Below are 21,070 nucleotides of genomic sequence, written 5' to 3'. Positions count from 1 at the left end.
TATAGGGACAGTCCTGATTTTTGGGCCTTTTTCATATATAGGCTCCTCTTACCCCCCACCCCGGTCCTGATTTTTCACATTTGCTGTCTGCACCCTATGTGCGGGGGATGGGGGGGAGAGGGGTGCTGTTGTCAGGGTGTCCCTTTCCCCCGTTCCTGCCCCCACATCTCCACAGAGTGAGATGGGGAGAGGACATGACAGGGCTCAGAATGGAGGGAGCTTGCTGGCAGCAGCTGCTGTCTCAAAGTCTCTCTCTCTCACACACAGGGTGTGCGTCTCTGTCTATCTCTCTGCCATGCTGTCTTCCTCCCTCCCCACTTCATTCCTGCTGCCTTATAGAGTGTGAGGCTGCTTTAACAACAATGCATTAACCCTTGAGGGCTCAGCCGAGTGTTAGTTCATCATTTAGCAGTAAGGCATCCCTGGGAAATATCCCACCCTCTGACTTCACCACCTCAACCAAGCTTCACAATCCTCATTGCTATGTACAGTATTAAATTGTTTGTTTAAAACGTATACTGTGTATGTGTGTGTGTGTGTGTGTGTATGTATATATATATATATATATATATATATGTGTGTGTATATATATATATATATATATATATATGTGTGTGTGTGTGTACATATGTAAATAAAATATAGGATTTTGTCTGGCAAAAAAAAAAATTCCCTGGAACCTAACCCCCCATTTACATTAATTCTTATGGGGAAATTGGATTCGCTTAACTATCTTTTCACTTAAAGTAGCATTTTTCAGGAACATAACTATAACATTAAGTGAGGAGTTACTGTATATTTTTTAAAATAATGTAAAAATGTGACGTCTCTGGGGTGGGGCTGGTGATGAGGAGTTTGGGGTGTGGGAGGGGCTCAGGCAGAGGGCTGGGGTGCAGGGGTAAGGGCTGTGGATGAGGGGTTGGGGTGTGGGAGGGGGCTCAGGGCTAGGGCAGAGGGTTGGGGTACAGGGGGTGAGGGCTCTGGGGTGGGACAGGGCTGGGGATGGGGAGTTTGGGGTGCAGACAGGCTGCCCCAGGGCAAGGGCCAGACAAGAGGATTCCCCCCAGCCCTCTCCCCGCAGGCAGTAGCGAGCTCTGGGGGAGGGCCCCCCCCACTTCCCCCGGCACCAGACTCACCTCGCACCACTGTCACTGCATGTGCTCCTAGGGCCCCTCTCAGATACAGGAAGCCCCCTTGTCTCCCCTGCGGTGGGCGCCGGGGTGGGGGCTGCCATCACGTGTGCCTCCTCCCCTGCTGCTGCCCCTCACTGTAGCCTCACTAGGGATGGGGCTGCCCCTTGTCCAGCGTGGGGCTGCCCCTTGTCCAGCATGGGGCAGGAGCGGAGACTGGGGGCTGAAGGGGGCGCCCTTTGCTGGTGGAGGGTCCCATTGGAAAATGAAAGGGTCTGAGGGGAAAGGGCAGGCTCAGGGTCAGTCTGCCCTGGCAGTAGTGGTTGGGGGCACTAGGACCCTGTGGCGGCAATTGATGCAGGGAGACAGTATGGAGCTGCAGGGGAGAGATGGGGACGCTCTGCTCCGGGGACCACTCTGCTCCAGGGACCTGGGAAGGCGAGCGGGGGCAGTAAGTGGGGGCTGAGGGACACTCGGGGGAGGTGCGTGGGGGCAGCAGGCAGGGCTAGGGGAGAGACCAAGCCCCAAACATTGGTGGAGCCGAGCCCCCAGGCCCTGAATATTGCTGGAGCCCGGGCACCATGAGCCTATGCAACTCGCTGCCTATGGGTATATCCTGTAATATGGAGGCATAAAGGCAGATCCTTCTCCTATAACCCTCTTCCCATCCCCTGATGCAAAGCCCTACTAGACAAACTTGGTACAAGAGGGTCTTACAGAGGTGTGATACATTGTGTAATTGGGGGCAGTGTAGCTATTCCATGGCTGCTCTTGCTACTTCAGCGCTGCAGTGGCATCTGCAACATTTCACGATTGTTCTGTGGATGTGGAGAATGGCTGAAGGTTTTGCATAGTGGCAGAAATGCCTAAGTAGCCTGTGGTGCAGTGAGCCCCGTTTAGAGCAGAGCTTTGCAGAATCCAGGGAACATGGTCCTTACGTGCAGATTCCTTCAGAACTGCCCTTTCCCTATATCTTCCCTGTCTGTCCCAGTTCCACCATTAAGCCTGCATGACAGTTGTAGTAGGTTGTGATAGGTGTTGGAGCCTATAGCAGTTGCCACTTCTGCAGCCCTGAGGGAGTTGAAAGGGTTAACTCATCAGCAAGTATTGGGGCTGTTGTCTGAAACCAAGAAGAGGATGGTGTTGGGAGTGGGAGGAATCTAAATTCTCCATATTCTCTGACTTTAAAAAAAATCAATTAAAATAAATCCATATTGGTAAAACTTGCGTTATAAGCACTTCAAATTCTTTCTCACAAGACTCACTGGCGAAGCTTGCAAGACCCTATGCTCAGCTCAGTAATATTTCTCCGTGTGGATGCAATGTGCTACTTTTTTTGAACATTGCATCCCATCAAAGCCAAAACTTTAGCAAACGTTCTAGGCATCAGCAGGCAGAATCCTGTTGATTTTGGGGGAAATTGGAAAACCAGAAGAGGAAAATGAGGGAGACACAGCCCCCCGCCCCCATCTGTTGAGCAGAGTCAGCAGCTTCAGCCACTTCTGTAAATTTTGTAGCTCCAAGAACCAGTGGATGGCAGCCATTGACACGTTCCAGTGTAATAATATCCCACTGGCTTGGCCCAACAGAGTTTAACATGTTGACACCCTGAATGACAAAAAGGAAGGAAATAAGAATGGGGATTGGGAGGAGAAGGGAGGCATAGTGGGGAATAGGGTGTGCACAATGCCTGATAGGGAGGGAGAATGGAGTCCCTAGTATGGGCAGGTGGGCACAGAGCACCTAGCAATGCATGGGAAAAGGAGTAAATAGAACCTCTAGATGGGGAGACAGTGGGGATCCCTGGTATGGTAAGAGGAATGAGAGGCACACAGAGCCCCTGGTGTGAGAAGAGGATTTAGAGGGGAGGTTTCAGGAGTTGCTGAAATACAGAGAGGAAGGTGGCTCCCAGGAATCTTGTAAAGTGGAATGTAAGGATGCAAGTTGTCCCTGGTGTGTATAATGCACTCAGCTACAGAAGCAACAAAGTGTGTGACTCTCTCGTTGATTTTGCTGTGTGTGTGGGAAGAGAAACTAAAGCAATGTGTGTGCAGTCCAGTATTAGAGATGGAATCTTATTTTTTATTTTTTTAATTTTCTCCTGCAAATGCTAACCTTTTACTCAGATGTGACCATCCTCACCAACCGTTTGCACTTCCTCCTTGTGGTTTCCTCTTTCTTCAACTCAAAAGCTCAGAATGTGAGTTTCTGTTTTAAAACGGAGCAGAGAAAGACAGGAATTACTATTCATCTTAGTTGAAAGTGCTCTTGGTGCTTTGAAAAGCCTTTAATCTGACATAATTGAGGGCTGAAATCTTGCATGAATCTAGTCAAAAGTCAGAGACTTCATGAAAGCGGAGGAGGATTGTTTTCCTTTCATTTTTTCGTTGTTAAAGAAGACGTGTGACATGAGTTCAACTACTTGCTGCATTTCTAATGTTTGCAATCCACAAAGGTCTAGATTCTCAAAAGGATATCAAAGCATCCTGTTATATCATTACAAACCTTTGGGATTTGTTGATCATTATTGTCAGTGCTGCTGCATATTTTGGTACTGGGTAAGTTGCATATTTGTTGTATTTTGTTGTAATGTATACCCAGATTTGTTTCAGTTGGACTTGGAAACCTTTTCCCTTGCCCCCCACCCCCTCAAAATCTTTAGTAATTTAATAAAAATGAAATTAAAAAAAATTAACTCAAACTTGAGTAGAATTTAGAACATAGCAATTAGGCAGGGGGACCAGATTAAGTTTCTAGTGCTTTGCAACTCCAGGCTGAGCATGAATATTACTCATTATTTTAAAAGCATGTACACATTTCTAAAGACCACACGTAGGTATTTCAGATGTACTCCCACTGTTCTCTTTTTGACATCTGGAAATCCCTTTTCTTATTTCTACACATTAACATCAGTCAGTAGTTAGCAAGGTGTGCTGTTGGAGGTTGGAGCTCTTTCACCAATTGCCCGTTTCTGTGAGGATGACCTGCATTTCCATTAGCACAGTTTAGCCAAACTGGCAACAGAATAAACTTTGGGATCAGACTGGTTGCAAAAGAATCATGTCAGAAATTGTTTTTAAACTTTTGGACTTTCATTCTATTTCACTATAAATGGAATTTCACTGTATCATTTCATTATAAATGTGTATTATATGGCAAAGGAGTACATTTGCCTTGCTTGATTACTTTCAGGATCTCATTTTGAATACTCTCAAGTCCATGCCACAGCAAATAAGAAAAAAAAATCACAAAGCAAAAAAACTGGTGCTTTAAAGTCCAGTTATATAAGTATGTCTGCCTAGCTTGTATATTTCGTGTACATTATAAGCAACAAAAAACTTCTTTTACACTGCAAAACTATTGAAGATGTTTTAAAATCCCAGTGAAGAAAAAGCCTCTTTCTTTACATGAAAATCAAAATAATGATCCATGTGTAAAGCTTCTTGTGCTCTGGATTTCCCAAAAAACTTTGCTGTGATACGCACCACCCTGTTTCACAAATGACTTGTGACTGGTGACCACAAATCACTCGTGACCATCAGTGACTGGTTTGGGGGGACATTGAACATTTTATGCATGGCCCTGCTGCTGCTGCGTCATTGACCTACAAGTAAGATGATGGCTGCCTGAGATGATATTATTTACATAGAAGTAAAGAAAACAAGAAGTCTGACCAAAATGGAAAAAGGAGGGCAGTGTTACTGTATGCTTGAGAGAGGCCATTTCCTTAGGGGTTACTTATGGCTGTGTTCATCTGTTTCTGTCAGTATTTCTCCTGGGTCCACTAGTCTGGCATCAACTAAGTTCAAAGTATGCCCATGATTGTGGTGTTTGTTGAATACTGCACAGGGAGTGCCAGTTTGCTGTACTACTTTTGCTATTACTATTTGATTTAGAAGAATTTTTGAAGAGGTGGTATGATGATCACCAGGTAAGGGATAAAACAGCTACAGTAACTTGTCAAGGCTAACAAGCTTTGGTTTCCTATCACATTTATAGGTGCGGCAGCATTTTATAGACTAAAACTTCTCGAGAGGTCTACTGATAGCATGACCTATGAAAATTCATAGCCCTCCTCACTCCAAGAAAAGAGGATGGGTGCATATTTGTTGCAGTTCATACTTTTTGTCCATTTAAGTGAGGTGGTAGCAGTGCAACCTCAACTGAAATTGATTCTGTTTCATGTTTGGCCAAACAAAATTAAAGGCCAAATTAAAAAGTGAGAAAATAATGTGAAGATATGCACAAACCCTTTGCTTTAACTTGTAGCAATAATAATGAGGCATTGAACCTGTGCAGAAGCAATAAAATGGCCTTTTTCAGATGCCCTAAGTTAACTGTTAAATAGATTGCTGGGAAACCTCATAAGGAAACAGAGCTTTTGAGGTAAGGCTACTGCTTAAAAGGAACAAAAGAGAAGTGCTAGTGTATGCTGTGGTTTTAATTGAACAGAAGGATCTTTTGCTTCTGGGTTGGAGGGAATTACTAAAGAGAGGAAACCACTAAAGTATAATCCATATGAGACTGAGGCTATTGGTTAGGGTTTCTCTTTGGGAGCCTATGTGACAGCATGTACAGTGCTTAGAAAAGTAGATATAAAATAACAAAGAGGCTTTTACATGCATATTCCCTTACCTAAGCTTAGCATCTCTATCCATAGCTCAGGCAGGTCTGGTATATTCCCTGTCTCTGAGTTTGGAGAACCAATTTACAGTGCTTGCATTGCTGCCTAATCTTTTTGTCTCTGTCTGTCAGCCTTTTCATTGACACATCCCTGGCCAGCCTCTCTGAGCTCACCCCAAAAGCCCCTTCCTATCTGGCAGAGGTACCTTTTTAACTGGTAAGGGCCTTTTGATTTGAGGCTTTACCCAGGATAAAAGTAAAATATCCTAGCCTGGATGGAGCCAGGGAGGTAAATTCTCCCATCACTTGATATTCTAGCCATTGTTATCCAGCTTCAAAGGAGTCTCTTTGCTTTACCTGTCTTGCTAGGTTCTGTAATATCCTATTTAGAGCTTTCTTTGATTCAGACAGGCTGCAATACAAAATTGAGCAGAGAAACTGAGTCACACATAATATTCATAAAAATAATAGCCTTTTTCCCAGTTGGTCACAGATGTGACTGGTGAATATCTCATACCTGAAGATCAGCTGTGGCCTTCCTTAGGTATAATGCTTGATGCCTCTGGTCGAGATTACTTGTGTTTAAGGTTGTAAACAAGTTAACACCAGAACATCCATGAGTAAGAGGGCTACATGAGGACCTATATATTGTCCATAAGTTGAGACTCCACATTCCCTCCAACTGCTACACTACCCTGCTCTGCTGCCTGAGTCTACAGCTGCTGGAGGGGGTCCCCTGGATCCCATCTCCTCACTCTCCACCAGACACCAAAACAGGAGTTGGATTTTAAAAAGAGCTGCTGGGACTCCACTGACCAGCAGACATGACCTCTAGAGCCTGTAGACTTCTCCCTTCTGTCATCACCACACAACTTCACTCCTAACCCTTGAGTTCTCCTGTGATTCACTTGCCTCATTTAGATAACAGGCTGACTTACCACTTCCTTGCATTGCTTGATTTCTGTACTGTGTTCTTCTGCCTTTTAACTGTGTGTTTGATTTCTTATTCCTCCATCTCACCTGCCCCCTTGTCTCTGGTGACCTTCTTTCTCCCCTCTCCCCCGCCCTTTTGTCCCTGCCTTCATTACTTTTCACCTCTGATCCCCTTCCTGCTGCCTCCTTCCTTCCTTCCGCCATTCTAGGGTGACCAGATTTTTATAGGGACAGTCCCTATATTTGGGGCTTTGTCTTATATAGACACTGTTAACGCCCCCCCCCCCCCACACACACAGGTCCCAATTTTTCACACTTGCTATCTGGTCACCCTACGCCATCCATGGCCAGACCTCCCTCCTTTTCATCTCTGTGCTCTTTGAAATATGTAGTCTATCAGCAAAAACTAGTAAAAATCTGACCTTTCTATCTTCTACCCCAGTGTTTCCCAAACTTGGGACGCCGCTTGTGTAGGGAAAACCCCTGGCGGGCTGGGCCGGTTTGTTTACCTGCCGCGTCCAGAGGTCTGGCCGATCGCGGCTCCCACTGGCCCCGGTTCGCCACTCCAGGCCAATGAGAGCCGCTGGAAGCGGCAGCCAGTACGTCCTTCGGCCCGCGCCGCTTCCAGCAGCTCCCATTGGCCTGGAGCAGTGAACTGCAGCCAGTGGGATCAGTGATCGCCCAGACCTGTGGACGCGGCAGGTAAACAAACCGGCCCGGCCCGCCAGGGGTTTTCCCTACACAAGCGGCGTCCTAAGTTTGGGAAACACTGTTCTACCCCAAACACTGTTTTGCCATCTCCTTCTTTCACTTCTTGTTGTTTTGTTTAAATGTGCTAGATGCTTTCTGCACACATGGGGAGCTGTGGTTCATGTCCCAATTTGCCTCCTCTTCCAGTCCCCACCTTCACTCTGTGGGATTACAGCCTTTATGCTAACCCTCCTGATCTCCTTGTTCAGCTTTCTGCACTGCATCAAATTCCCTGCTCATTGCAACATGCAGACATAGATAAACAAGCAATTGCATGGTGTTAACCATAATCTTTGCTATTCCTCCATGCTTCCTCCTTTTCTTTACTAGTTATAACTTTTAATGTTATAAATGTACATTTGGAATGGAAGCTCTCTGGGGCAGGCTTCCTGCCTTTACTGTGTTCTGTAAAGTGTCTAGCATACTTCAGGCTAGATCAAAGTAATGCCTGGGTTGGGTGGGTTTTGATTTAGGGTATGTCTATACAGCAACTACACACACGCCTGGCCCTTGCCAGCTGACTTGCTTTCACGGGGCTCAGGCTGTGGGGCTGTTTCCTTGCTGTTTCCTTCCCTACCACTTCGCAGGATCCTAGAGCCTGGGCTGCAGCCTGAGCCCAGAAATCTACACAGCAATGAAACAAGCCTGCAGCCCGAGCCCTGTGAACCCGAGTTGTCTGCATGGGCCAGCCACAGGTATCTAGTTGACATGTAGACATACCCTGAGTTTAAAAAAAAAAAAATGCTGAGAAAACCAATCAGTTGTAATTGTAGTTCTCTGCAATTCACCATTGTACCCTGCCCCATGTGATTTCACCTGCCTCTTCCTTCTACTTCCCCAAGTACAAGATCTCAGGACGGGTTCCAGCGGGGCCGTCCTTACCCATACGCAAAGTACGCAGCTGCCTAGTGCACCAAGAAATTTCCTGGTGCCATGCGCAGCTGCATGCTCTTCCCCAGGGCTCCTGCCCCTGCTCCGCCCCAGCCCAGCCCCGCTCCAACCCTGCCCCCACTGAGGACTCCAGCAATCGGGCCTGCACTCACCAGTAAGTAGAGTGACCCGGCCCCAGCCTGCTCTGCTCTGCTCCCCTGGCTCCAAGCCGCACTGCCGGCGAGTGCTGGGGGGCGGTTCCCCCCTCCCAAGCCGGGGAACAGAGCAGGCTGGGGCTGGGTCACTCCACTTCCTGCAGGAAGTGGCCGGCCCCCTCCTCCCCGTCCTCAACGGAGGCCTGGGGCCAGCCCCCCGTCCCCCCCCACAGAGGCCTGGGGCAGGGCCCCACACAGCCCCCCCCTCAGGGGGGCTGCATAGGGCACCAAAATAGCTAGAGACGGCCCTGGGTTCCAGTCTAGGTAGGTTGAATAACAGGGTGAGGTTCTATTGTTTTAGTGGCCTCCAAGAATGAAGCTTCTATGATTAGGTGAAGAGCTCCCTCTTTCTTCCCCAGAATAAGTGAGAAATTTTGCATAGGTCTCTTTCCTTGCAGAGTTCCTTTTCTCCACATCACATATTTTACTTACCCGTACGCTTGTGAAACTGTGCTGGGTGTCTCTCTTTAGTTTTCTGTCTGGCTAGCCACTTTCTCTTCTTGCCAGGATAGGACTTCTCTGAGGACAAGCTGCCTTCTTAATTGGGAATGGGGGATGGTTTTTGTAGGGTATAACTCTTTGCATGCTGGTAGAGATTTGAACCACAATGAGTCCTGCAGCAGAGGGACTCACCTCCATCACCTGATGATAAAGTGGGGCTCCAAGTGTGAAGGCTCCAAAAATGAAAACAGATTTGATGCAAAGGGAGAAGAGTTGATGCATACTTGGGCCACAGAGCCAAAGTCCTCTCTCATGACTTTCTGCTTTATTGGAAACTGAGACTCAACTCCTGGTAGGTGGAGCCTGTGTTGAGACCACTAACTGAACGCTTGCAGGCAGGCTGTTTAAGTAATAAAATAAAACACATGGGTTTTTTTGTTTGTTTAATGAAAAATCTGTGAGTTGTCCATCCCAGAGCAGATCCCATCTACTCTCTCTTATGATTCTACATGTGACTCTCTTGGCATTGTCATGGTGGATTGCCCAGGCAATTGTGGATATTAGTAATGTAGAGCGCCCTATGAAATTCATGGCCATGAAAAACATGTCACAGACCATGAAATTGGGTCTCCTCCCGTGAAATCTGATATTTTGTGTGCTTTTCCCCTATACAGGTACTATACAGGTTTCACGGGACATGATCGATGTTTTTGAAATTGGGGGATCCTGACCCAAAAGGGAGTTGCAGGGGGGGTTGCAAGGCTATTTTTAGGGGGATCACAGTATAATACCCTTACTTCTGTGCTTTCTTCAGAGCTGGGCGATTGGCCAAAAGCCGCCGCTGTCTGCCGGGCGCCCAGATCTAAAGGCAGCGCCCCACCAGCAGCAGTGTTGAAGTAAGTGTGGCAATACCATACCATGCCATCCTTACTTCTGCTGCCTTCAGAGATGGACAGTTGGAGAGTGGCAGCTGCTGACCAAGGGCCCGGCTCTGAAGGCAGCAGCGCAGAAGTAACAGTGGCCATACCATGCCATGCCAGTCTTGCTTCTGCACTGCTGGTGGCGGCGGCTCTGCCTTCAGAGCTGGGCTCCCAGCCAGCAGCCACTACTCTCCGACCGCCCTGCTCTGAAGGAAGCGCCGCTGCTAGCAACAGAGCAGATATAAGGGTAGCAGTACTGCAACCCCCTCTACAATAACCTTGTCACCCTCTCCCCCCGCAACTCCTTTTTTGGTCAGGACCCCTACAGTTACAACACTGTGAAATTTCAGATTTTAATATCTGAAATCATGAAATTTATGATTTTTAAAATCCTATGACTGTGAAATTGATCCAAATGGACTGTAAATTTGGTAGGTCCCAACTAATGTATGATGATAAACCTCTTCAGTTATTACCTTATGAATGCCTGGTTTTGTTACTGGTGAGCAAGACTAAAGGGCTGCGCATGAATGGCCAGGGCGGTCTCATTACTAGCTTTATTTAACTCCATTCTGTTGAGCCTGTATAATCTGCGATACTTGCTTATATCAGCTATATATAAGACTATAACAAGTAGGATTAAGGGAGTTTCATATACTTCTTTTTCTAAGTTTGGCTGGCAGGCAGCTATTGCCTCAAATGGACATCCACAAATTCACAGGAAGCTGCTACACATTTTAGTTCAGTATAATCCATATACCACATTTTTTCATTCTTGCTGAAATATCTTCCACAGACAATATAATAGTCAAAGTTCATATTTATTAGGTTTGATGTCTTTTGAGAGGCACTTTTGTTCTGTCATAGTCTCTGTTGTTTCCTGCACTAGGCAGTGTCTTGAACACAGTAGAACCTCAGAGTTACAAACACCAGATTTGTGAACTGATCAGTCAACCACATACCTCATTTGGAACTGGAAGTACGCAATCAGGCAGCAGGAGAAACAAACCAAAAAAAAAAAAAAAAGGGCAAATACAGTACAGTATTGTGTAAAACGAAAACTATTAAAAAACCTTTCCCTTTATTTTTCTAAAAATATTGACAAGGTAAGGAAACTGTTTTGTTTAATTAAAATTAAGATGGTTAAAAGCAGCATTTTTCTTCTACATAGTAAAGTTTCAAAGCTGTATTAAGTCAATGTTCAGCTTTAAATTTTAGAAAGACAACCATAACATTTTGTTCTGTTATCAACATTTCAGAGTTACAAACAACCTCCATTCCTGAGGTGTTCATAACTCTGATATTCTATTGTATGTAGTATTCTTTTTCCAGCAAAGTATACAAGGATAGCATGCCCTTGTGGCAGGGTTCATTTTATTTCATCATTATAGATAAGTTTAACTAATCATACTAGCTAATGCTGGCCCAAGGGTAGAGTTGGAATTGTGAAGAAAACATTTGGGAGTTTGTGGTTTGGTGACTGCTCAAAGTAGAGTGTGTTTGTGTGGGTTTTTTTGCTATGCTGAAGTGATCTTTTAAGAAGTGATGTGAAAAGCTTCCTGCAGTTTCCACTTTACAAAATGGTGTTTTGAAGAATCATGGTGTCCAGTCACATTCCTCACACTGTTTGAATGAAGAGCACCCACGTGTGAGTGGTTTGTATGTGGCACCCTCAATTTTCACGTTTCTTGCACTTGGAAGAAAAAGCTATTCTAACTCATATGTTGTAGAAGGAGAGGTACTAAGGTTAAATTTCAAGTCAATGTATAGTGCCTGGAGTAAGCTTTGCTCTTGTTGTCTCTGTTCTGTCCTAGTGCTGGTTTTGTTTCACAACCTATTCCTATTTTCTGTTACACTTGGAGGGGAAAAAAACAGTTTTTGGTTGATGTTGTTGTTGCTCACTTTACCCTAATTTTAATTAGGTAAAATACAGGTTCTATAGTTTTTGTTTCCAATATGGGGTACATATTACCGAGTATTTATTAGTTACTGAATTCAGTCAAGTCTTCCTATTTAATTACCAGCTTCATTGAACATGTCTACATTGCGCTAGAATCTGTAGTACAAACTAAATTTACAAGATCCTGTCTCGACATACAATGTGGCTAGTGTAAATTGTGGATGGAGTCTTTGGGAGTTGGCCTTTTGTCAGTTGCTTCTGAGTGAAGTTCAGCAATCTGGAGAGGATCAACATAAAACAGGTAACTTATAAAAAGTGGTGATCCTTGTCTTACATCATGGCCACCTTCCTATTGATTTCCTTCTGTTACTTGATCTAAAAACACCAAGAGAGGAGCCAGGGAAAGAGTAAAGCCTACTTCTTAATTAGCTTAATTGGTTGCTGCTAGGCCACACAATGTGTTCTTTCCCACCTTTTATTGCTCCCAGAACTGAGAAGACTAGCCAGTTTTTCTGCACAGCTATACGGACTGCTGTATGGGTTACCAGAAAGGCTTCTCAAAGTCATTTTGAGTGCTTTTGAACTTAATTGAGACAGGTTGTTGTGCAAGATCCAATGAAAGAAACATGATAAAAGTGTGGCAAAAAGGAGGCAGACAGACCAGTGTATGGTTTGATCTCACTGGCTTTTAGGAATATGTTTAACAAGGTTGAGGCAGACTCTGAAGTTAGTGAAAGAGAGCAAGAATGACTGGAGGGAAGATACGTTTCTGAGATCACATTTGAGACCACCTTAAGAAGCTAAGCAAGTATTGTCATGAAATCTACCATAAGAATACTGGGGGAAGGCGGGAGGTAGTCAAACAGTTTCTCTGTAACATGAAAACTGGAGTCCAGAATCCAGATCTGTAAATGTAAGTGTTTATGATAAAGGGAAGCTGAAAATGTCATGTTCTGCTTTTTAGATATTTCTTCATAGTGAGAGAGCTTAATTATGACTATCTCTGAGTAAACAGGATATTTAGGTATTGCAGAATAAGTATTAATGACTGCCCTGTGTGCTTATGGCTACATGAATAATAAACCCTGTGGGGAACAAAAATAATACTTAAAATTACTACTTTGCAGTATATGAATATAATCAGTTTTCTGTTTCTATTTCTGCACCTTAACAAAGTGTCTAAAAGGGCTAAGAGTCCAGTGTAGCTCAAATTGTGAATGTGTCAAAATAATCACACTCTCAGTAGATCTGAATAAATGAATAATGATTACCAATTCATATTTTCTGCACGAATGCATATTCTTGGATTGCAACCTTTAAAAGATATCGCTGAAAGCCCTGTAGTTAGGACATCGACATGGGGGCAGGGCAGGTGGGTTAGACTGCATGACAAGAGGGGCAGTTACGCTTGCCTTTAGAAGTTCATGCAGTTAGTGAAAAACAGTCGCAGCCAGAAGCCTCTTTTAAAAAAAAAAATTATGGTTGTGAAATCAGGAAAAATAAGTTACATATTTGTGATTGTTCAGTAGAACCCATTCAAGCATTCAAAGATTCAGAAATATAAAAGTATAGCTCTTAAGATGAAATTGCTGTGGTTTATGTAAAGATTGTTCATAAAAACTTGAAGTTGACTTGGATAATGGCATCTGAATTCTTCCTCAGAAATATCTAGGTTCAGTTCTGAAGTCACTTTTATATGATAGGAGAATTAGTTCTCTCTTACTTTCATGGGTCATGTTCATCCTTTGGTGAGGTAAAATTATTTTCAAACAAAAGAAAAGGAAATCTCACAAGCTGCAGTTAATGCTCAAAACAACAAGACCGCAATTGACGTTTCAGACACAAATTGGAAAGACTCTTTTCCATGGCAACATTTAGAACAGTGGTGGGCAACCTGTGGCCCATAGGCCGCACGTGGCCCATCAGGGTAATCCGCTGGCAGGCCGCATGACAGTTTGTTTACATTGACTGTCCGCAGGCACGGCCACCCGCAGCTCCCAGTGGCTGCGGTTCGCCTTTCCTGGCCAATGGGAGCTGTGGGAAGCAGCAGCCAAAACGTCCCTGCAGGTTGCCCACCGCTGATTTAGAACGTCTTCAAATTCTTTTCAATTTCTCTTACTTATCAGTGGTTTAAATACAGTCATTTTAACTTTCATCTTCTTAATATCCAATCCAAGTAGGTCAATCAAAGCATACAGTGATTACAATTTCAAGAAGCCTGGTGAGGTGGCGGAATAGATTGCTGACAAGCTTTTGTATAACTTGGAGTTCTTCTCTGAAAATCTCCTTTGGAATTCACCCTGGTTTGATCAATCAATTTGATAAATCTTGGACCACTAATGCTCATTTACATTTTGGGATCCTGTAAGTGGTCAGTGACTATGGATTCTTGAAAATTTGGGGGCAATACTTTGGCTCTTTCCGTGGCACATGTTAATGTTGATGCTTTGTCACATGGATCTCTCAAAACAATGTGCTTGGATGAAATCTGAGGGAAAAAAATCTTAAAAAAAAAAAGATATTTGAAGTTCTTCAGAGGCAACAGTAATCAATTCAACTCCTTTTAGCAAGGTGCATTCATTGCTTTTGAAGGTAATTGTTAATAGGAGCAAAACATTTCAAAACTGTTATTATAATCTCAGCTAAGGAAAGTTGGCAAATCATCCAAATTCTTTTCAACAGCCCTCAAGCTTCAATGGACAGATTGCCATATCCATTCACAAAGTTTGACAAATACTCTGAATCTCTTCCAAATTATTGAGGATTATTTCTAAGATTTTCAGGTAACCAGTCCATCTCATGTTTATGAGTCTTTGCAGGTGCTGGTCTTCATACAGCACGCTCACTTCATGCCTATGGAAAACTATGCATAGAGACTTACAATTTGAGAACACATCTGCTGCTTACGTCGACCTAATTATGTTAGTGTACACACTGTAGCCTTGCTTCCGCCAATGTAAGTGCCCAACTACACCACCATAACTCCAGCTCCACGAATGTTGGTGTAGTTAGGGTGACATAGCATCTGTGTAGACGCTGCATTACGTGCATCGGCTGTTGGCTGTCATTCCAGCCAGGCTGCACCCGGCTCCCAGACCAGCTGCCTGGGCTCCTCTCTTCGAGCTGGGCTGTGCCTGTTCAGGTTCCCGCTGCCAACCAGGCTGCTGCCTAGAGGCTTCTCCTGGGAAGACTGGCTGCCCCACTTCTTCTCTTCCCCCCTGCCCTTGGCTTCCCGATGTAGCCGAACAAGTCAAGAACCTGAAATGTAGCACATGAAGGGTATGCAATGAAGAAGTCGTAGTAGAACTCACTTGGTCTTGGCAATGGAATTGCCATAACTAAGGGTTGGCTACACTGAGACTTATTGCATGGCAAGCTGAGGATATGCCACATGCTAATTGGCCATGGGGACCCCACCACTGTGCACTAAGTTAGTGTGTGGCACGCGTTGGTGTGACGTAAATTCACATACATTCTCTGTGTAAACAATCTCTTAATGTATAAAAGGGATACACCTAAAAAACAAATTATAAAGAGTATGCTTCCAAGACTAGACTAAAACTGTTTGTGGCAATAGGAATAATCTAAAAGTCGTCATGATTTCTAAAGCCAAAGAGAGAGAGAGGGTATAACTCCTTCATCCACTCAAGGCCTGATGTTTCACCCTGAAATTTGCACTTATCTTGCACACTTTCCTACTTGCATTCACTATGGCTCTAAGCAACTTCATAAAATCTAAGGCCAGAAAGGACTGCTGTGATCAGCTAGTCTGCCTTCCTGCGTATAACACAGGCCATAGAACATCCCCAAAATAATTCCTTGTAATCCCTGATTTATGTGCAAATGGCTAGATGTGCCACTCTTTGCGCATATAGATTGCAATAACCCTTGCAGTAGTGCAGGGGTTGGCAACCTTTCAGAAGTGTTGTGCCGAATCTTCATTTACTCACTCTAATTTAAGGTTTCGTGTGCCAGTAATACATTTTAGCGTTTTTAGACGGTCTCTTTCTATAGGTCTATAATATATATAACTAAACAGTTGTTGTATGTAAAGTAAATAAAGTTTTAAAAATGTTTAAGAAGCTTCATTTAAAATTAAATTAAAATGCAGAGCCCCCCGGACTGGTGGCCAGGACCCAGGCAGTGTGAGTGCCACTGAAAATCAGCTTGTGTGCCGCCTTTGGCATGTGTGCCATAGGTTGCCTATCCCTGCAGTAGTGCATGTGCAAAACAGGCCCATGCACATCTCTGATTGGGGCTGAAAATCAGGCCCTCTATGTGCATTAAAAGTATACTGCAACATATTGAAATATCTGGAACGATGATTGTGCATTCCTTCAAAAATGAACCTCCCTCCATATTTTCTTTTTTTGTAAACATTAATCCTAAACCATTCTCTCAATTCTTTTCAGTTACAAACTATTGGGGATGGGATGGGTTGATGCAGTGCCTGGGTGAATGAACAATGCCTATTCATTTATTTTAGAATGTAGAACAGCACAAAGTCTAACAAGAAACTATCTTAATTTCAGCTAAAATTTCTCTCAAATAGTGAACTCTTCCAGGAAAGCTTGAAGCTAACTAGCATGAATTACTCAGAGTTCTGCGCAGCAGTTATATACAGAACTGCAGTTTTAGTACCTAGTTTATCAATCTGTGATTCTTCTGTGGCCCCTGAACAGATCATTTGGTTTTCAGTCACTTTTCCATTAGAACTATTTGCTATATTACAATAATAAATAAAAAAAATACTCTGACAGTAAAAACTATTTTTTATTATTTCTTTTTTTTACAATTTAGACTAAGGAACTATCAAGCAGGACTTTTCATAGATCTTTGTGTATCATTTGTAAATCGCATAGAAAAGAGATGCACTAAATGTGAAATTGAAATACAAATACTACTTTGTACTTGCAAATACAGTTCTCTTTCTGAAACTTCATTTAAACTGCTTCTATAAACTGTTTTCACATTGCACTAATTTCCATGTTAGTCTATATGTGAAGACATTCCCTTTAAATAAAGGGCTTGTTTATACAGGGAAATAGCCTGGAATATCTATTCCACACTAGCTACCCATATGGACACTTGGCAATTTAGTTTATTCCACTTTGGAAATGACGTAGGGTGCTGAAAAAGAGTCCACACAGGAAGCAGGTGTTGAATTGCTAGTGCACTTTCAGTTCACACCCTAGTTATATTTCGCAGCAACTTCCCTATGTAGACAAGCACTTATTTCATCCTTCTTTATCTCAAGTTAATCCTGATCTCTTTAGTCTTTAGTGTGTCTTTTTAATGCCCTTAAGAATTTTGTCTACCCCATAACAGCTCCTCCTAATTTATTTATCAAAGAATACAGATTGTGTCTTGCTTTTCTTTTGGTTCTTCTTTTCAAAAACACAACACCCCTCCTTTCAATACCCTCTGTTTAAAATTATAATAATAACCCTCTACAACTAACTTTTTCTTGATTAGTATTTATATAGTATGAACACCTTTGTGGTCATATTCTAATACTCTTTGCCATAGACACATTGTTTAAATTCTTCTGCATTAAATTGCATCCAGCTAATGTGACAAATGAAGTTGGTGTGATGCTTGTCATCCAGTCCATTTTGGTGCTTTCTCTGGCTGTTTTTGCTAAAACTATTGGTGAAATATTTGCTAATGTTGATATGTAAATGGCCATCTGATTAATTTTAGGTGAATCCCAGATTACCCTGAGGTGTGAAATTTTTTTTTTCCTTTCATGCTTGTCAAGGTGTGCAAAGAGCAATGCTTGTCTGGGCAGTTAGGTGTGATACAGAAAAATCACTTGTTTCTGCTTTAATAAAAGTCTTTTAGATTCTTTTTATGAACGAGCCTTATTTTTATTTTTGTCATGCCTTACTTTTCAATAGGAGACACGTATGTAAGCTAATCTTGTCTGTTTTTATAGATTTGTATGAACCTAGCTCTTTATATTGAGTAGCCGCTCATTAAAAATGTTGACTGTATAAAGTTTTATTTTATTTATATATATATAATGTGTGTGTGCACAGTGTGACACACTCTGATTTTATGAAAATATGCTAATGAGTGAATATGATGTAACTGGCATATGCTTCATGCAAAAGGTCTCTTGTAAGGTATCATTACAAAGCTTATAATCTACTGAGTGTGGGCATCCAATCTGTATAATATCATTCTTGTATCTGAAACTAGAAATATGAAATATAACTCTGAGATCCTATTGTAATTATGCAAAGTGTGGGCCATTAATGGTGACAATTGTTTGTAAATAGCTCTGTTTACTTGAAAGTCTTCCTGTATACCTGTGTGCTGGCAGGTGAGTAATGAAGTCTTACAGTGACATGTGATCATGTCACTTGAACTGGAATCCATCTTTAACCTGGTGCTTTTCCATTTAGATGGAGGGGTGGGAACCCAGAGAGGGCCAAAGGATTCCTGCTTTGTGCAGAAGATGTATAAGGGGATGGAACAGAACAATGAGGGCTGCAGTCATGAGAAATCCCCTAGCTACCACCTGAGCTGGAACAAGGACTGTACCAGGGGAAAGGATTGGGCCCAGACTAGAAAGGAGTCTAGTCTGTGAAAAAAGCTTATTGGAACATCTCTGAGGGTGAGGTTTATCTGTAATCCGTTTCTTACTGTATTATGCATAGACTTGCGTGTTTTTGTTTTATTTGCTTGGTAATGTACTTTGTTCTGTTTGTTATTACTTGGAACCACTTAAATCCCACTTTTTATACTTAATAAAACCACTTTTTGCTTATTAATTGACCCAGAGTAAGTAAGTAATTCCTGGGGGAGCAAACAGCTGTGCATATGTCTCTATCAGTGTTATATAGGGCGAACAATTCATGAGTGTACCCTGAATAAGCTTTATACAGAGTAAAACTGATTTATTTGGGGTTTGGATCCCATTGGGAACTGAGTGTCTGGGTGCTAGAGACAGGAACTCTTTCTAAGCCGTTTTCAGTTAGTCTGCAGTTTTTGGGGGATGTGGTTCAGACCTGGGTCTGTGTTTGCAGCAGGCTCATGTGTCTGGCTCAACAAGACAGGATACTGAAGTCCCAAGCTGCCAGGGAAAACTGGCTCAGAGGTAGTCTCAGCACATCAGGTGGCAGTCCCAAAGGGTTTCTGTGATCCAACCCATCGCCGGCAGAATTAAGGTTGCTTGTGAAACCTTAGTTCAGCCCCCTTGTGTGTACACATTGTGATACAATCTCTCATGACATGATCTAATACTATTTTTTCCAGAGGGCCCTGCATCATTTAGTGCACATGTTAGCAGGCACCTACTGAATATTTTGTTTCATCTTCGTTGTTCAGTGTGTAGCCTTGGGCCGTATTTATTCTGTACTATTTGAACCATGCTCTGAAAACAGAATTATTAATTTCCTCATGGGCTTTTCTATGGTGCTTATCACTGTACTAGGAGGAATTAGCAAACAATTTATTTTCACAACACTTCTGTTGGAGATGAGGGGGTGGGTATTGTCCCCATTTACAGGCTAAGAATGTAAGCAGCAAAAATAATCCATTAATGGAGTTGGGTGAAATTTTTCATGCAAATCATTTTTCAGTGAATAAACTAACTCTTGGGTTGACCAGAAACTAGTTGCAAATTTGACCCCATAGCTTGTTTCGTGGAAAAGTTTTTTGTTTGTTTTTAGGGCCAGCAAATTATGTCTATCTGTCCCCCTTCATAAACTTAACCACTGGGCTAAAGGTTGATTCCCCATTCTGGAGCAAGGACTTTAACTCCAACTCAGGGGAGAGGTTTGAATCCACATTTCCTATCTCCCAGGTGAGTGTCTTAATCACCAGGCTATTGAGTCATTCTCTCTCTCTCTCTCTGGCACAATGAATATTTACATATTTATAGGAAGTGTTTTCGCCTCTGGTGGTCACTTAAACATACACCTCTACCTCGATATAACGCTGTCCTTGGGAGCCAAAAAAATCTTACCGCGTTATAGGTGAAACCATGTTATATTGAACTTGCTTTGATCCACCGGAATGTGCAGCCCCCGCCCCCCCCCGGAGCACTGCTTTACCGCGTTATATCCAAATTCGTGTTATATCGGGTGGCGTTATATCGAGGTAGAGGTGTACTTGTGTTAAACTAGTGACTTGATTGTCAACATGTATGAGCCATCTGGCAGAAGCAGAGATATAATCAAATTCCCCAAGGCAGCAGTCAACTGCCTTAACCATGAAATCATGTGTACCAGCATCTTAATTCAGGCATTTCCTAACTTTTTTCAATGTTTGACTTTGCAACCTGAATAAAGTTCTTATAACAGTTTTTGTATTTTCCTGGTTTTTTGAAACTGAAAAGACAGAAGTTCCATCATGTGGCATAACTGACACCCACATGGGTCATTAGCGTGGTTGGAACATTTAGCTCAACCATTCCGACCTTTGCCCTGTAAAGTAAAAGTGTATCTGACAGCAGTAGTAGATTAGAGAGATGAGGTGGGTGAGGTAATAACTTTTATTTCACCAACTTCTGTTGGTGAGAGACACAAGCTTTTGAGCTACACAGATCTGTTCTGGCTGGGCAAGGAGTAGTCTCCCATCCCAGGCCCAGTCTTCTCCACTCCTGTTCGTCCCTTTGCCGCCTGGCTCTTTGCCTCGGTCTCTTTGCCCAGCCAATCCCAGTTCTCCCCCTGTATCCTGGCACCTTGTCAAGATGTCTCCTTCCTCCCAGGGCTCCTTCTCCCAGTATAGTCCCCCACCCCACCTGTCCCCAGGTCTGACTTTTGTCCCCTCTGCATTTGAATTGGGCAGCTTCCTCCTCCATGTTGCGAGAGTACAGAAGGGAGGCATTGAAAGGCCAAAAAATTCAGCCTGAGGCAGGCACCTGGCATGGAAAATTTCAGCCCAAACAGTTAAAGTTTGGCAAAGTTGTAAGTAACTGCAAACAAGGTCTTGTAATGGGAAGTGTCAGGCAACCTTAACAATAGGTGGCGCTACCAGCCCTGCATATAATGTTTAAATCTGTGAGGAATCAGAGTCACACTTAAGTAAATGTGTGTGAGATTTGCCTGTAGTACAGGGGCAGTGTTTTCCCCCTCTCTGTCTCTTTGACTTGCGAATAAGAAAATGACTGTGCCATTACAGAGTATATTGAAAATCTATAATAAACCACATGTGCATGCTTGTGCACACATTTGTTTATTACTGTGAATAGTTTGCATGGATAGAATAGTGTGACGTATTTATATTACAGTAACATCTACTGACCCAACTGAAATCAGGGCCCCATTGTGCTAGGTA

General features: G+C 43.2%; 1 protein-coding gene across 4 annotated transcripts in view; it reads left to right on the top strand.

Moving 5' to 3' along the window:
* The window catches only part of LOC120398898 (palmitoyltransferase ZDHHC11-like), a 105,681-nt gene that overhangs the window by 17,906 nt on the left and 66,705 nt on the right, over nt 1–21,070 (top strand). For 2 of the 4 annotated variants that reach the window (XM_039526651.1, XM_039526650.1), the window contains exon 1: nt 3,363–3,688. The exons of the other annotated variants lie outside the window; for them this stretch is intronic. In XM_039526651.1, the coding sequence (XP_039382585.1) occupies nt 3,479–3,688 (210 nt within the window). In that variant the 5' untranslated portion in view covers nt 3,363–3,478. Of the gene's footprint in view, nt 1–3,362; nt 3,689–21,070 lie in introns of those variants that run through there. 4 annotated transcript variants of the gene reach the window in all.

This window comes from Mauremys reevesii, linkage group 2 (genome assembly GCF_016161935.1).
Source record: "Mauremys reevesii isolate NIE-2019 linkage group 2, ASM1616193v1, whole genome shotgun sequence".
NCBI lineage: Eukaryota > Metazoa > Chordata > Testudines > Geoemydidae > Mauremys > Mauremys reevesii.
The sequence above is the reverse complement of the archived record's forward strand: the minus strand, read 5'-3'. Positions and strand labels throughout refer to the sequence as shown.